Source organism: Xiphophorus hellerii, chromosome 21 (assembly GCF_003331165.1).
Source record: "Xiphophorus hellerii strain 12219 chromosome 21, Xiphophorus_hellerii-4.1, whole genome shotgun sequence".
Classification (NCBI taxonomy): Eukaryota; Metazoa; Chordata; class Actinopteri; order Cyprinodontiformes; family Poeciliidae; genus Xiphophorus; species Xiphophorus hellerii.
The window spans coordinates 24065950-24083548 of record NC_045692.1 but is presented as its reverse complement, the minus strand read 5'-3'; the positions used below and the strand labels follow the sequence as shown (position 1 = coordinate 24083548).

Here is a 17599-nt window from a genome sequence, read left to right as displayed (position 1 = left end):
AAAAGTATCAACGATGTATCAGAAATTACACCTCTTGCTTCTTTAACCATAGTACATGTTCTATGCAGATGTTTAAAGATTGTTACAAATGGTCTGTGTAATATTTATTAGTTTTATTTTTTATTAATTTTTCATTGTAATTTTGTGAAAAAAATGTACAACTGAAATCTGATCAATAAATGTTTTATTTAGAAGTTTAAAAGAAAAAAGCATTTCTGTCAGAGTTAATTAGGTTCTCAGTTATTGGCAGCAAACAGGATGGTGTATCGGTCAGGATGCAGGAAGGAGGACATGAGATCAAAACTTTAACTTCAGATGTGAGCTGGTTTATTTGTCTTGATGCTCAGTGTTGCCAGCAGTCTGTAATAACAAATTAATTGCCATTAGTCTAACATATTACAGAATAGAGGTTCAACTAATACAAACTCAAACAAAAATATCTAATGAGAATAACTCAACCATCCACATTTGCGTGTAAATCCACAACATACACAAATAACTCAATTTACGCAAAGGTTACATCATTAGGCGCAGCCTCGGTGAAAACACGAACACAGACAGCCCTTTGGCTCAGTTTAGCATAAGAGGCACTTTGGCGCCATCATGTGGCCAGATAACATCACTACACAATGGCGGCAGCTGGCAGCGCATGCCCTTAATGACTAGATCTGCTGCAATAACTCAATGGAAAGTAATAACAGATGCAGCCGAAATGCAGTTACAAACAATGGGATTTAAGGTAAACCTACGAAGGCTGAGCAGGTCCAACTGAGTTCCCAGCGCTCAGAGAGCCCCACAACATCGCATACTCGTTCTCCCGTAGTTAACACATATAACAAACTGAATCTAGAATAAACAGTCAGAGTCTTGTGGGGAAAAATGAATCCACCCTGAACATTCTGGCCTTTTACGACACCTTTTCCAGCTTCATCATGCTCTACGCTATACAACTGCTGGGGAAAGGATCATCTTTGTTTCCTCTTCTTGGGGGATTTTTATGCTATCTGACTCTGTCTTGACATTTAGATATTGTTCACCTGCTTGGTGGATTATTCACTGAAGAAACAGGGATGATCAGTTCACTCAGAGTGTGTAGAACCTGAAGTCCAACCTGAAGGCGGGGGGACCTCGATGTTTCTTTTAATTTGGAGCAGAAGGGCTTTTAGTAAATCAACCAGATGAGATCCCTTGGTCACATGTCCTTGATAAACAAACTCTCCTCTGGATGTCCAACCACTGTTACTCCTAGACAGTTTTTTTCAGAATGTATTCATCATTTTTACGTTCCTTTTCAGGGAGGGCTTTTACAACTTCATTCGCTGTTTCATCTAATTCATCTTGAGGTTTCTGGATAGAATCGTCTTCGCGAGTTCCAGATTCAAGCACAGGGTCATCCTTAACATGGTCACGTTGCAGAGTCACAGTTAACCGAGGTTCCTCTAACTGTCCCTGTTTGATTAAAGTCAAATATCTCTGTAGCAAAGCATCATATTTTTAATTTTCTCATATGAAGTTAGTCTTGATTCATTCAATATCGCTCTCATCTTAGAATCCAAATCCTCTTCAGCTGCTTGTCTGATAGAAGTCTCTGGATGACTCCAGTGCTTGAACTGATGCGGTGAGATCAGATACATCTGTTGAGACATTTTATTTGCTGATTATTCCACCCACCAGGTTTCTGATCAAGGTGTAAGAGCTGCTAAAATAGGGAGAATGAACCCTCCTCGCTGGCTCCTGAGAGCTGCCTGTTTTACATTTTAAACCTGTTTCTATGTCAGCAAACAGTCTGATGATCTTCTGTTTGTTCAGTTTCTGGTGTTGAGAAATTGAAAGTTTAATGTTACCTTTTAAAATGTTCAGAGCAATTTCACACAAAGTTTTTAGAAAGTCAGGTGAGCAGTGCCCAAGAATATCTTTTTGCTTCTGGGGAGTGGCAGGTACAGAGTCCTAAGGATGTGTACATTCCTTTTTATCCGTGCAGACATGACTTACTTTGTTTTAGGTACATACACAACTGGCCACTGTTGAGCTAGCAGACCCGATCTCAATTTGAAATGTTCTGGACAGGTGGGAGTAAGGTCAAGGATTAAATAACCATGAGCCTCTCTGGTTGCATCTTCAAAACTCTCTAAGAAAGTCCCTTTGCTGATGGGAAGATTTGACATCTCTCGTATTCTTAAACAATACCATATAATTACTGTTCAGACTTATAGTACGGCTGAATTTCTCCTGGTGAGACACATTCTGGGTCAACATTATTACATTCCAATTTTTATGATGTCTGAATTCTGTGAATAATTTTACCACTTCAGGATGTTCTGAGGCTTGAAAAATGACATCATCAGTGTTTTCAGAATCATGTTTCCAGAATAGGCAGAGAATGTAACTGAAACACATCTCTGTCCGTTCTCCTCGCCAGTAAAAAGAAACCAACTCTTTTGTCTTTCCTGTGTCTTGTATTGTGATGTTCTAGGTGATTCAAACCTGACACAAACATTATTTTTACATCAACTGTCAGCCGGTCTGTCAGTCAAACCTCTCACTGCAGAGCAGAAGAAGACAGAGGCTGATTTTTAAAACTTTGCTAACGAAGATAAAATTAGGGGATCAGATGGGCTTCACATGGGCTGATCACGATCCCCTAAAATGAAGGAAATCGGTGCCCAGATATCAACTGATCAAACAATCAGTTGGCCAATAAATGTATCTTATATTATATATATGTATATAATGTAAACAGCTCTGCCAGAGATGCAATAAGTTTATAGAAGATGAGTGAATGATCTAATGATTGGGATGCTGATTGCAGCCGGTCTACATTGTCAGCAGAACTAGAGGGCCCCAAAACCACATTTCGCTTTGGGCCCCATGGAGGCTTGGGCCGGCCCTGCCAGGCATACCAACGCAGAAACAAATACTAATAACAGCACATAGAGACAGAAGTAAAATAACCAAAATATTTCACTAATTACACAACATGTGCTCACGGGTGGAAAGCTTTATATAGCATGCTAATAACAGTTTAATAAATATCAACACAACACAAGAAGAAACTACCTTAGTACAATGAATAGTAAAGAATTACTTTATAAGTCAGTAACGCACATCAACAACATGTGAAACCATTGGCACCACTCAGGAACACATTTCTCTGGAGCTCCTAATGTGGTAAAAACTCACCACCAGGTGGCGCCCTTACTCTCCTCAGGTTCAAACAGCACCATGCAGCATCATGACATGTTGATGCGCAGCAGCAAACCTGAGCCTTTATAACTGAGTCAGATACTTTCATCCTGTTTGTACTGAACAAACAATTCATTCATTTCATGACTATTAAAACTTTGGACATAAATTTTGGTTTCTGGGTCACTTTGGGAGGCAGCTGTGTTGATCTGGTCTCATACCTGTTGTTGATGTTTGGAGGTGAAGTTTCCATTTTAGGCTGGTCTAAGATTTAAAGTTAATGATAATTATAACATTATGATTCCCTTAACAGTGATGAAGAAAACTGTAAAGAAATATTTTCCATTTTATTCCCAGTGGACTAAAGTGATGCAGTTAACCCTCAACAGCTGAAACCAAATTTATATTTGAAATCATCAATGATCCAACCCTAAATACTCATTTATAGTGAATGTTTGGAGTTTGCAATCAGGACTCCATAGTTTAGTTTGGCTGGCAAAGTTTTTTTTAGGATTGTTTTCTCAAAGTTAAAATAAAACTGTAGATCTAAATCAAACAGATTTGACTGGATCTGGAAGATAATTTCTCTTTGGTTTTATGGTTATATACCAAACTGGATCCATCCATCCATTTTCTTACACCCTTGTCCCTAGTGGGGTCAGGAGGTGCTGGTGCCTATGTCCAGATAACGTTCCGGGCGAGAGGCGGGGTCAAAGGTCGCCAGTCTGTCGCAGGGCAACACAGAAACACACAGAACAGACAACCATGCACACACACACCCAGGGAGAATTTAGAGAGACCAATTAGCCTAACAGTCATGTTTTTGGACTGTGGGAGGAAGCCGGAGAACCCAGAGAGAACCCACCATGCACAGGGAGAACATGCAAACTGCATGCAGAAAGACCCCGGGCCGGGAATCGAACCCAGGATCTTGTTGCTGCAAGGCAACAGCTCTACAAACTGCCCCACTGTGCAGCCACCAAATATTAATTTCAGGAAATTTAATATTTGGCAGATTGAGAAATATTTCACAGCTAAACTTAATCTGACAAAAGACCAATTTTATTTTTTTATGTTAATGACCATTTCAGTTTTTAACTATTCCATATTTATGATGTGATCTGTTATTGTTCCATCACTTTTAAATTAAATGTTTCTCCTCTGAGTTTGCTGATGTTGTTGAATCTAAAGTTTCCCTCATTTATTCATAACAGCAGAAAGATTTATATTTCTGTTTCAATAAAAATAGATCAAGAGACTTTTTGTAGCAAAATGATGAACAATATCATGTCAAAAGTTTCATCATTTTATTCTAAACAGAAACAAAATTTGTCATGTCTTTTAATGATTGATGTTACATTGTTAGAAAAATGAGGCAGTGAAATTTTTAGTTGGTTTATTGAAGAACAAAGAATTTATGTAACATAAGAAATAATGGAAAAAATCTTCAGAGATAAACATTTTATTGATTCATTTATGAGAAACTGGTAGAATATAAAGAATATATTTAGCTGCGCCCCCTGCTGGGCAGGAGATGAAACTATAAAATCATCATATTTAGGAAAAAAACAACAAATATTTACAAATGTGAGAAACAACAAAAGAACATGAAGAACTAATTGTTTTGTTAAACTACATCAAAGCTCATATATCAGTTATTTATGTAATAAAATATTTGCTTTCTAGAAAAATAAAGAGAAATAAACATTTTATTGATAAAGTTCTGAGAAAGTTTAGCTGGTAGAATATAAAGAATATATTTAGCTGCGCCCCCTGCTGGGCAGGAGATGAAATCATCATAAAAATAAAAACAGAAATGTCTCCAAACATGAGAATCACCTGAAGAACATGAAGAGCTGATCATTTTGTGAAACTACATCAAAGCTCATGAATCATCTTGACGGGTAAAATGTGAGAATGGCATTAAAACAAAACCACTCTCTGAATGTGAATGAAAGGGTTAAAGCTGCAGAGCTTCACTTTCCTCCATTTTCTTCTTGTAGAACATTATGAATCCAGCTGCTGCTGCTGCAATCACAACACAAACCACCGTCCGTCTGATGAGTTCAGGAACCACCAGATTCTCTGGAACCAAACAAGTTCAGGAGTTTAGCTTAAAGACTCATTTGTAGTTTAGAATATGAGATTTTTACCATCTAATGAACCTTAAATCCTGAATCCTGTTACCTCCAGTCCTCCTCAGATAGAGGTGAGTTATAATCGTCTCCTCACCACCACTGAGCTCACAGCTGTAAACTCCCTCCTGATCTGAGGTCACATCCTGTAAGGTGAGGCTGCCGGACGCTGAAACATTCCTCACATGTTTCCTCCACTCCTCTGAGATGTTGGAGATGTTTCTGTCAGTCTTGGTCAGGATGATCTGATGGTGGTTGAACCTCCAGACCAAACTGGTTCCATAATAATCTGAAGATGTGCAGCAGATTGTAACTTCAGCTCCTGAGAAATCAAAGTTTATGAGTTCAGAACATTTCAGCAACAAGCAGTTCAAAAAGCTTCACATTCTAAAAACTCTAAACAGTAACCAGTGATGAAATAAGCAATAAACATTTTGCCAAATGGCATCAAAATCATCAATAATAACGAAATATACTAATCAATGTTCCAGTTATTATTAATCAAAAGCAACTCTAACCAGCTGGGCTTTTATCCTTGATTTAAAGGAACTCAGTGTTTCGGCTGTTTTGCAGTTTTCTGGATGTTTGTTCCAGATTTGTGTTGCATAGAAGCTGAATGCTGATCTCTAGTAACTGAAGCCATGCCTCTAGATCTATAACTCTAGATCTATAACTCTAGATCTATAACTCTAGATCTATAACTCTAGATCTATAACAATAGATTGTTCTTTAGGTTTATATATAATAACTTCAGTTTTGTTTCTGTTCAGCTGGAGAAAGTTTTCTCTCATCCACACATTTATCTTTTCTCTGCATCTGTTCAGTGATTGGCTGGGTTCAAAGGTCACCTGATGACATCATAATGTAGATCTGAGTATCATCTGCGTAGTTATGCTAACTAATCTGATTACATGAGCTAATAGGATGTAGATATTAAATAGAAGTGGGCTCAGCTTCAAACTTATTTCCAGACTTTACTGAGACTTTTTGAAGCTTAAATAAAATTCAGAAAAAATGTTCAAACAAAATCTGTTTGTGACGTTATTGTGGTTTTTAACCACATTTTTATATTTCAGTAATAAACTGCTCTCTGCACAAAGACGGGAATCAGTCTGAGGCCAAATCTGAAATAAAGTAATAAAATATTGTTAATTGTTCATGAAAAAACTACAAATTACTGTAACAACCATAATAAAACTTCCTGGTTCAGTTATCAGAATCACTTAAAACTTTCTGAGATGGAAGATGGACATTTTAAATATATCAATATATGTAATAAAAGACTATATTTAGAATTAAGCTTCTAAATATGCTCCATCTTTCTGCAAAGCAAACGGACTGAGGAAATATTTCTACAATTATGATACAAATCAGCTGCATTTTATTAAGCAGGTTTGATTCTGTCATTAAATCATATTGAAAGGTTCTAACTTGTTAAATGTGTTTAATATGTTTAATAAGTTATTTAATGAAAATAAATCACAGCAGCTCAATAAAGAAAATCCAGTTTTGAAATAAATGCTGAATATTTTCATAATAAATTTGGCTGCAGTTAATAAATGATAGGTTTATTTTGTCACAACCTGCAAAGAATCAGCCAGAGACAGAGATTAGGTTTCTTTTGATTTCTTTTCTGCAGAATAGGAGAATTGAGAACAGACGCGACGAATCGCTGTCAAACACTGTCTGGACTCAATTCTGCCAGTTCTTTCTTTGCATTTCTCTTTATTGTATAGAAAAAGGAGGTTGGGCTTCTCTTCACACAGTCACACAGATAATTGACCAACCGTCTTTACGTTCTGAAACCTCCTATGGACATGCCCTTATAAGGGCATGTGGCTGACCACAACTAATCAGTTACATATGGAACTAATAACACATGAATGTTTAACGTTTTTAGCTTCTAAGCAAACATCCTAAACAAAGTTAATAATATACTACAAAAGAAAGAGAAGTTAAGTAAATATAAAAGGAAGAATAATATGAGAGTAATAATATAAAAGAATAATATGAAAAGAATAATATGAAAAGATAACTTGTAAAATAAACTCATGAGTAAATGAACAGGAGGATAATTTTCCTAACAATTTTCATAATAAATTTGGCTGCAGTTAATAAATATTTTCCTCAATCATCTCTGGTTTCCATCAATATGATGATAAAAAACTTTTGAGGGACTAAAATCTGCCAGCCGTTTCCATCCAGGACAGGAAACCTTCATCCATGGACCAGATGTTTCATTTTCATAAAACAGGAAATGCATCCAACCAATCAGCTGCCATTCTGCAGACGTTCAGTTTGTGATGCTCTTGATGTAATGCCTCACTATGAAAACTATCATGGCATAAAGTAGCTTTTTAGTGACAATTAAAGTTATTTGCATGTTTCATAATGAAGTTTAAAATAAAATTAAAATTAAAGGTAAAAAGAAACAAAAGTACCAAAGATTTTAAATATCAGAACTTTCTGTACATCTGCTGACCTGGTTCAGCTAAAGTTGCTCTCCACCATTTTGTCCCGACAAACTCCAAATAAGTTCTGATGGTGCAGCTGTAGATCCGATCAGAACCGTCTGGAACCGTCAGAGAGCTGCTGATGTCATAAAGCTTCTCCTCAGTCTGATGGACTGTGGTTCTGTTCTGCAGAGTCGTGTTGGATGGAGGCTCAGTGGACCAGGTGAGTTCAGGTTGAGGGTAGATCCCCTCTGAGCTGCAGGTGATCCTGTTTCCATCCTGATGGATTCTGAATGTAGAGACTGGAGCTGCAAGAAAAATATTAAACAAATGAACAATTTTTCAGAAGAAAAATTTTAGAAGCACAAAATAAAAATACAACTTTTATAATCTTATTTCAATAAAGTTTTTTTTTTTTCAAATGAAAATGTCCTACCTTCTACTGGCAGGTCAACATAATGTCTATAATAGACGCCATTAATGTTTGCAGTGCACTCATATTTTCCCTCATCATCAACCTTCACTCCTCTCAGCAGCAGGTCGCCGTTTCCTCTGGAGATCTGATCCTCAAACAGTGACGCTCTGGATCTGAAGCTCTCAGAGTATCTGGAGCCACGATGGTCATATGATACAATCAGAGATTTTGGATATTCACTTTCCCATCTCATGTCAGTAATCCCGTTCTTGAACCGACATGGTAAAATGCAGTCCTGGTTAATAACACAGGACACGCTGGTTACAAAGTCTGCAATAAGAAATAAAAACAGATGAAAGTTGAGTTGAATGGTGCTGAGGAGGAAACCCAGATCCCTCTGAAGGATCATAGAAAAACCTGCCTGGAAACAAGATCTCAGCAAATAGTCTCCATGATCCAGATTATGTTCAGTGAACCAAAAGTTCTGGTTCTGATAGGAAAACAGGGAGGAATCACTCTGATGTAGAAATAAAAATATTTGAGAAAAAACGTTTTATTTTATATTACCGTTTATAAATACAATGTTAAAATAATATATAATTTTTCCAGTTATTGGAAAATATTTCTTGACATTCCAGCAATGAAGCTATTATTATTATTATTATCATTATTATTATTATTATTATTATTATTATTATTATTATTATTATTATTATTATTGAGCAGCTTTCTGTTTGCTCCTGCTGGTATTTTGATTATTTATCTTTAGTCATGAGATCCAAACCTCTTTTCCTAATTTCTGCAAATCTATGAAGAAACAAATTATTGCTTAACAGTTAAAACACTGAACTAAATGTAAATCCTGAACCTCAGTTTTGTTCATTTAATTCATTCCTAATAGCTATATAACTGATCTTTAATCCAGAATAACTATCATTTCAGAGTTTCATTTTCCTCAGAGTCTGCAGTGGCAACATGGCCTTTTTCATTTACTAGAATATTTTACTTTGATGTTTTCTGTCTTTGATTTATTTAACTTTGCTGTGTTACTTTGAAGTTATTTGGTTTTCCCTTGTTATTGATTTATTTAAATAATTGTAATTAATGTGGGTTTGTGCTGCATGTTGCTTTGCTAATTAATTTCTGTTGTGTTTATTTGTCTGAGGCTGGAAACGCCCCCTAGTGGCTCACGCTGGTTCCCCATCAGCTGCAGGGTTTTGTCAGCTGCCAACCGCATTTTTTATGAATATATGTTAATAAATAATCATAAACGTTAGAAACCATCAGGTTTTTGAAACCAGGTGGTTTCTGACAATCACCCTTGAGATTGTTTCTCTTTTTTATTCCTAGTTTAACTGTTTGAGTTTTTGGCTCGTTTCATTTTCTGTAATAATAAAAACACTTGGCTGCCACAGAGATGCTGGCAGTAGCTCAGCTAGCATGTAGCATTTTACAGAAAATGTTTTCTTTCTTTATCTCTGCATCTTCATAGGGATAAAACTTATAATCTTGCTTTTATGTTTATCTTTTTGATTATTTTTGACAAACGTTTCCACAAAGTCAGCCTTAAACTGGATTCTGAACAGATCATTTTCCAGAATGTTAAAGTGTTTAACTACAGAAAACGTTTCACTGTAAACCATCAGTTATAATGTTGGAACAAATACTTTTCATTTACAGGGGAATGTATTTTAAATTAGGTTCCTGTCATTTTTTCATGTTGACGGGTAAAATGGGATTTTGAATGGAATTAAAATAAAATCACTCTCTGAATGTGAATAAAACTTCTGGATGTTTCATGAGGTTTCAAGTAAAAGTCAAATTAAATGGAAGCAAGAAACAAAAATACCAGCTTATTAAATGATATCAGAACTTTCTATACATCTGCTGACCTGGATCATTTAGATATGCTCTCCTCCTGTTCTTCCTGGTTCTGATGATGCAGCGGTAGATCAAACCTGGATCTTCATCTGGAACCGTCAGAGAGCTGCTGATGTCATAAAGCTTCTCCTCAGTCTGATGGACTGTGGTTCTGTTCTGCAGAGTCGTGTTGGATGGAGGCTCAGTGGACCAGGTGAGTTCAGGTTGAGGGTAGATCCCCTCTGAGCTGCAGGTGATCCTGTTTTCATCCTGATGGATTCTGATTGTAGAGACTGGAGCTGAAAATAACATAATAAAAAATGAACAATTTCACATAAGGAACATCCCACAACAACACAATACAAACTATCAAAACCTAATTTGAATTAAATGTTTTCAAATAAAGATGTCCTACCTTCTACTGCAAGGACAACAGAATGTCTATAATAGATCCCAGTTGTAAATACATGACACCGATATGTTCCCTCATCATCAACCTTCACTCCTCTCAGCAGCAGGTCGCCGTTTCCTCTGGAGATCTGATCCTCAAACAGTGACGCTCTGGATCTGAAGCTCTCAGAGTACCTGATGTTACCCTGGTCATAACTTACAATCAGAGATTTTTCACGCTCCCATGTCATGTTGGTGACCCGATTCCTGAACCGACATGGTAAAATGCAGTCCTGGTTGAGAACACAGGACATGCTGGTCTCAGACTCTGAAATAATAAAAACAGATGAAAGCTGAGTTGAATGGTGCTGAGGAGGAAACCCAGATCCCTCTGAAGGATCATAGAAAACCTGCCTGGAAACAAGATCTCAGCAAATAGTCTCCATGATCCAGATTATGTTCACTGAACCAAAAGTTCTGGTTCTGATAGGAAAACAGGAAGGCATTGTGTAGCAATGTGGCCTTTTTGAGTTATTTTCATGTATTTTGCATTTGCTGTTTTGAATTTATTCAATTTGGCCGTGATATATTTATTTTGGATTTATTTTGAGTTGCTGAGTTTAATGTGTGCTGATTTCTTTCTGAGGCTGGTGTTGCTGGAGACGTCCCCTTCAGTTCACACAGGTATTCTCCATCAGCTGCAATGGCGTTCAAGCCAGAAATGGGGCAATAAAAGGAGCAAATCAGCAGTTGAGTGAGAGGGTCGGGTAGAATCAGAGACGCAGCAGCCAGGAACGATCCGGTCGGCAGGTTAGCAGAGCAGCAGGACTGGAAGAACATAAAACGGGGTGAGCAACACGCATCCAGTCCGAGGGACGTGGTTCTGGTACCAGTGGATCACACACAGCTGGAGGTCGAGGTCATGAGGATCGTAGGCTGGGGAGGATCGAGCGCTGCAGAGAGGACTGTTCCCTTTTTTAGCCTAGACTCTGTTTCCATCTCTTCCTAAGACTTATATTCACTGTGATGCTTTTACATTTATCCTCTGCATTTTTACTCCTAGTCTAACTAGCTGGTTGCTGCTGTTTTCAATTTTCATCCACTTATTAGCAGTCGGGAGGCCACAATCGCTCTAATGTTAAAGGAGAATAATTTGAGAAAAAAAACTGGTTTGTTAACATTTTGATTAAAAACAGATTGTAAAATTACTTTATAATCTTCACAATGATTAATGAAATTTTTTCTTGACATTTCAACAATGAAGCTAATATGACTGAGCAGCTTTCTGTTTGCTCCTGCTGGTATTTTAATTATTTATCTGTAGTGATAAGATCCAGACCTTGGAGGTTGTCATGGTTACAGATGGTGGTTCCACACACCAACACATTTTCTCTGAGTTTTCATTTGTATGTCACACCCACTGCAGCATAAATATCTAGGATTTGTTAATATTCTCATTTAATATTAAAATGTGTTTGTAATCTGATTGCAGAGTGAAAACTAACCGCAGGTCCAAAGCACTAGAGAACGGTGAGCTGAAATTATGAGCCATTTCCCACAGATCTTGTTTCCTGCAGTTGCCCAACTGACTAATGGAAGAATTAGCTACAAAAGAAACCAAGTCAAAGGATGCCATGTTAAGAGGATAACCTATGTAAAAATAAATAAAAAGGTGTGATAGGACAGCCAAAATGAACAAAGGAGGGAGACACACAGACCAATCGGCTCACAGGACCATCAGTTCTGGTCAATCTCCTTCTACTGTGCCACAACAGTGACCCGTTTCCATTACAAAATAAAAGAAACAAAGTCATGGAAAATGGGACACTTGAACCCACCACAAAACAAAATTAATTCTCACAAGTTACCTCAACAAAAATATAATCCCGGACGAGCCCCCAATTGTTATGACCCAAGGAAGTCTGGGTGTCCGGTTGGGTGGGAGGGGGGCAATGTAACAAATGACCAGCGAATAAAGAGGCAAAACAAAGAGGGTGGAGTTAATGTTTCATTTAAAATAATCCAAGAAGAATCTTGAGTGTGGAGGCAAAAACCCTAAAGAAAAAAGAAGAGTAAATACCAAAACAAAGGGTTTCTAATAAGAGACAATCCTCCAGCAAACTAACTTGGGAGAGACCATGAACTAGAGATGGACGTCTGAAGCCAGGCTTCGATGCTTGTGTCGCCTTGCTGAAAACTATGTGACTGGCAACAAACGACGCCTCGCATCACCTGGGACACGTGACTGCTTCGTTTTGCGTGTCGGTTTTCAAAATAAAAGCACGATAAGCCGTGCTGCTTCATGGGTTGTTGTAGGTCATTTGGTTGCGAATCAGAGGAGAATATTTGTCTTCAGTGGCCAAAATAAAAGGAACATTGACCAACATATTTGATGATGGCTCTCATCAAAATGTTTGTTACTGGTTTTCTTAATTGTTGATTATGGTGTTTTTTATGACTTTATATTTTTATCATTTTATGATGTAAAGCTCTTTGAACTACATTGTTGCTGAAATCTGCCTCACAAATAAACTCGATTGATTATCTGAAATGGAACCAACAAGAGGAAAATCTCTGACATCTGGGAAAACTTTGAGATGATCACTCACAATAAAATTCTTCTTAAATAAAAATAATTAACCCTTTCTCACCTTCTGGAAATTTCCACTATTATTTGTAGCCTGATCAGCAAAGATATATCAGTCTTTCACAGCAGAAACAGATTTAATGCTGTTGCAGGACTAAAATTCTGCATGTAGCAAAATATAAAAGATCAGATCCAATCAGAAATCCAAGAAAAATCAAAAGCACCAACAAGCACTAAAAACTAAAACATCAAATGTGTTTATTTTCAAATCAGTCTCTGACATAAAAGAAAACCCAACACAACCACTGATGTTCAACATATACAGGATTAGATTGGCTACTAATCATTTTAATATTAAAACATATGACAATTAAATATGATTTAATTGATTCTCCTGTTACTAAACATGAGTTTGATGAAAACTTTGTGACAATATTGCATTTACTAATTTTTGGAAGTGTGATCCAACTGAGTGACAAGGCTGTTACAGTTTCACCAGCAGATGTCACTAGTGAGTGATGAATGAAGCATGGAGTAATGAACCTTTTTACAAAGCAAAGGGTTTTAAAGCTTCATTGCTTCATGAACTTCACATCTTCATAAACAAGGCCCCACTCAGCTACAAGCCTGGAACAAAGGAACACACTTCCATCAACCCACCACAAGCTGCAGCACAGATGCTGCCCAGTTGGCCAAGAGGCCCTGAGATCAGTTCCCACCCAGCTTTATACTCTGATCCTCAAGAGGCCGAGTGGAACCAGCTGTGTCTGCTGAAGCTGCAGGAGCAGCAACCTGGACTGGGGGAACATGCAGGCAGTCACCACTGCATGTAACATCTGGCTACTTAAGTTGCTTGTCTAACTTGATCTGTTTTATGTGCAGGTTGGCCTGCTACTGTTTCAGTTTAGGATTATTTCTTTTTGATAGTTAAAGTATTTGGGTTTTGTTTAGGGAAGGAGAGCTGCTATTTCAGCCCTCTGGTTCATTTTAAAGGACCTTTGCTGTCCCTGAGTTCCAAGATGTTTTATTTAGATTGAAGAGACGAGAGGAAGGAGAGATTTTTGTCCTTTGTTGTATTAAGTAGGGATTTTTATGTTAGTGTTTTTGTTTGGGAGCATTTGGGTGTATTTGGTTATCATTATTATTATTATTATTATTATTATTATTATTATTATTATTATTATTATTATTATTATTATTATTCCCCCAGTATGTCTATGTTATTTAATTGGGTTCATCTACAATGTTCCCAGAGTCGTCTGGTTTTTAATGTTGTCATTTTTGTATAATAAAATAAATTACTACTTTTGCTCAAAGGGTTTTTGTGAACCAAATAAAAAGATTATAATTTTCAAGCAGTTCCTCTGATTCTTATAAACTTTTCTGTGGTGGTTTGGTAAAGAGGCTCTAAGGTTCTCTAAACATAACAAGAGCTGTATCCATGGTTACAGTAGTAAATAAAATCTCTCAATTTGATCAAATATCAAGAAACCTCTGGATGTTTCATTTTTGTAATAATTATGCATTACAGTAATACTTAATGTAATGTAAGCTTTACATTAAATGCTTACATGATATTAATGTAAACATTTAATGTAATGTTTACATTAAAGACAAATTAAATGTAAGCAAGAAACAAAAATACCAGTTTATGAAATGAAATCAGAACTTTGTGTAAATCTGCTGACCTGCTCTAGTTAAAGTTGCTCTCCTCTGGTTCCTCCTGGTTCTGATGGTGCAGCTGTAGATCCGATCAGAACCGTCTGGAACCGTCAGAGAGCTGCTGATGTCATAAAGATTCTCCTCAGTCTGATGGACTGTGGTTCTGTTCTGCAGAGTCGTGTTGGATGGAGGCTCAGTGGACCAGGTGAGTTCAGGTTGAGGGTAGATCCCCTCTGAGCTGCAGGTGATCCTGTTTCCATCCTGATGGATTCTGATGTCAGAGACTGGAGCTGCAAACAATATGAGAAAATGAAGAATTATTAAGCAGAAGAAGGAACCAAAAAATAAAATCTCTCAAAATATGATTTAAATAAAATGTTTTCAAATAAAGGTGTCCTACCTTCTACTGTAAGGACAACATGATTACTATAATAGCTGCCATTTATCTTTACAGTGCACCCATATTTTCCCTCATCATCAACCTTCACTCCTCTCAGCAGCAGGTCGCCGTTTCCTCTGGAGATCTGATCCTCAAACAGTGACGCTCTGGATCTGAAGCTCTCAGAGTAGCTGGAGCCACGATGGTCATATGATACAATCTGAGACAATGTTTTATATAGAAACCATTTCATGTCAGTAATCTCGTTCCTGATCCGACATGGTAAAATGCAGTCCTGGTTGAGAACACAGGACATGCTGGTCTCAGACACTGAAATAATAAAAACAGATGAAAGTTGAGTTGAATGGTGCTGAGGAGGAAACCCAGATCCCTCTGAAGGATCATAGAAAAACCTGCCTGGAAACAAGATCTCAGCAAATAGTCTCCATGATCCAGATTATGTTCACTGAACCAAAAGTTCTGGTTCTGATAGGAAAACAGGAAGGAATCACTCTGATGTAGAAGGAAAATCATTTTTAAAAATCTGGTTTATTTATGTTTCTGCTTAAAAGTATAATGTAAAAATACTATATAACATTTCCAATGATTAATGAAAACATATTTCTTGACATTCCATCAATAAAACTCTTATTGATCAGTTTTCTGTTGCTCCTGCTGGTATTGATTATTTATCTTTAGTGATTAAATCCAAACCTCGGAGGCTCTTTGCCATCACCCTAATCTTTAGCTCCTTCATTTATCACCTTCTAGTTTGGATTATTGCTGCTCTGCTATAAAATATAAATATTACTGTGAGATAGAAAAAACTTGTTTGTAGAAATAAAATATTAGTTTTAACCTCAATCTATTATTAGTAATTCTGGATTTATCTGTGAAAGCACCAAATAAAAAAGTCTCATTTCTTGAATATGGCAAAAGAAAAAATATATAAAAATGTTTTTGCTAAAATAGATTTCTGTGTTTGAATTTTCTAAATTTTCTCACAAACAACAAAATCATAATTTTCTGATTATTTGTCAGAGGGAGACATGTTGGTGAGTAAATTATCACTAAAATATGAGAGCAGAGATCACAGAGTTACTACTCTAACTTTCAATCAGGTTTCAACATTTCTTTATTATTAATATTTTCACTTCATTTCCTGTTTCATCCTCACTTTGAAAGCAATAATCTGTTAACATCTGAATGGTAATAAAATAAAGGCAGCAATAAATGTTTTACTCACCTTCATAATAAGCCCACAAAAACGGTAAAAATAATAAAAACAAGAATCTCCTGGTTCTGATCATTTTACTGCTAATTATCAAACATTTGCTGCAAAACTATGAAGAAACAAATGATTGTTAAAACACTGAACTATATATAGATCCTGCTCCTCAGTTTTATTAAAAATGTAAATTATTCTTAGAAAATGTCTTTAATCCAGAATAACTCTGATGACATGTAGCTTCATTAATCTCAGAGTTTCTTCTGGTTGGAAGGAGGAAGTTTGTTCTGATAAATGTACTGATCAGCTTTCATGATAAAACCTCTGGAGGAGGAAGAAATGTTTTAGATTAGTTAGAGATGATGAGGAGTTTTCAACTGTCAGATCATTTCAGTAAATATTCATTAATAATCTGCATTATTTATCCTTCTGCACTGACTTAATCCACAGTTATATAATCTTTCTGATTTCATCTTTTCACCTCCAAATTAAGTTAATACTTTTTCAAACATTTTTATTTCTCTACAGCTCTTGAAACTAAGACCTGAAAAACATCCACCCAGTTACTTTTTCCAAATTTACCATAAAATATATTTTAAAACTAGTATAAAATTTGTGTCATGTTAACTACAGGGTCTGTAATTTGTTTATCATATTGAATTGAAAACCATAAATTGGCAAAATAAGAAACATTTTCCATCCAAAACCTTCTTGTTGCTAAATCAGTGAATGAATAAACATAGACATTAAGTAAAAAAAATTGCTGAAGTGCTTATTTTAGGGAAAGGCTAATGCTAATGTGGCGCAAGGCATTGCACCAGTCAGAGGCAGTGCACTGCTAATGTTCACTGCTGTAATGTCCCCAATGTTAGTGCAAGAATAATGAGGCTTTTATTTTGAAATGTTCCGTAAGCTTCATTTTAAAGGGCCACGCTCATACCATGTGTAACAGTGATTGGGTTAAACCAGTTATATAAAACCCAAAACAGCAAATACCTGCTATGAAAAATGTGGAGGTTTTATTTTGTAGTGTGTGTGTCGCTCTTATTTTGACAGTCCAATGTGATTGTTGGGCTGCACAGTGGAGCAGTTGGTAGAGCTGTTGCCTTGCAGCAAGAAGGTCCTGGGTTCGATTTCTGCATAGAGTTTGCATGTTCTCCCTGTGCATGGTGGGTTAACAATCAGTCCAAAAACATGACTGTTACTGGTCTCTAAATTCTCCCTAGGTGAGAGTGTGTGTGTGTGTGTGTGGGCGTGTGGGTGTGTGTGTGTGCGTGTGTGTGTGTGTGTGTGTGTGGGGGGGGGGG

The 17599-nt window shown here is 36.7% G+C and overlaps 1 protein-coding gene across 1 annotated transcript; it reads right to left on the bottom strand.

Moving 5' to 3' along the window:
* Window positions 1–4604: 4604 nt before the first annotated feature.
* LOC116712107 (CD276 antigen-like) lies at window positions 4605–16785 on the bottom strand. The gene is made up of 9 exons (XM_032551963.1): window positions 16311–16785; window positions 15086–15394; window positions 14712–14975; window positions 10462–10764; window positions 10079–10345; window positions 8208–8516; window positions 7801–8079; window positions 5371–5640; window positions 4605–5268 (listed from the first exon to the last, which is right to left on the bottom strand). Exons 1-9 carry the CDS (start codon window positions 16372–16374, stop codon window positions 5144–5146), a joined length of 2190 nt encoding a protein of 729 aa, XP_032407854.1. The 5' UTR covers window positions 16375–16785; the 3' UTR covers window positions 4605–5143.
* Between the last annotated feature and the right edge of the window lie 814 nt (window positions 16786–17599).

Bases quoted from the DNA above. Each gene is read 5' to 3' on its own strand.
- LOC116712107 (XM_032551963.1), bottom strand. From the start codon at position 16,374: ATGATCAGAACCAGGAGATTCTTGTTTTTATTATTTTTACCGTTTTTG. The intron at 8,517-10,078 runs GTCAGCAGATGT...TTCTTATTGCAG, and splicing joins AGCATATCTAAATGATCCAG to ACTTTGTAACCAGCGTGTCC. The intron at 5,641-7,800 runs GTCAGCAGATGT...TTGATTTCTCAG, and splicing joins AGCAACTTTAGCTGAACCAG to GAGCTGAAGTTACAATCTGC.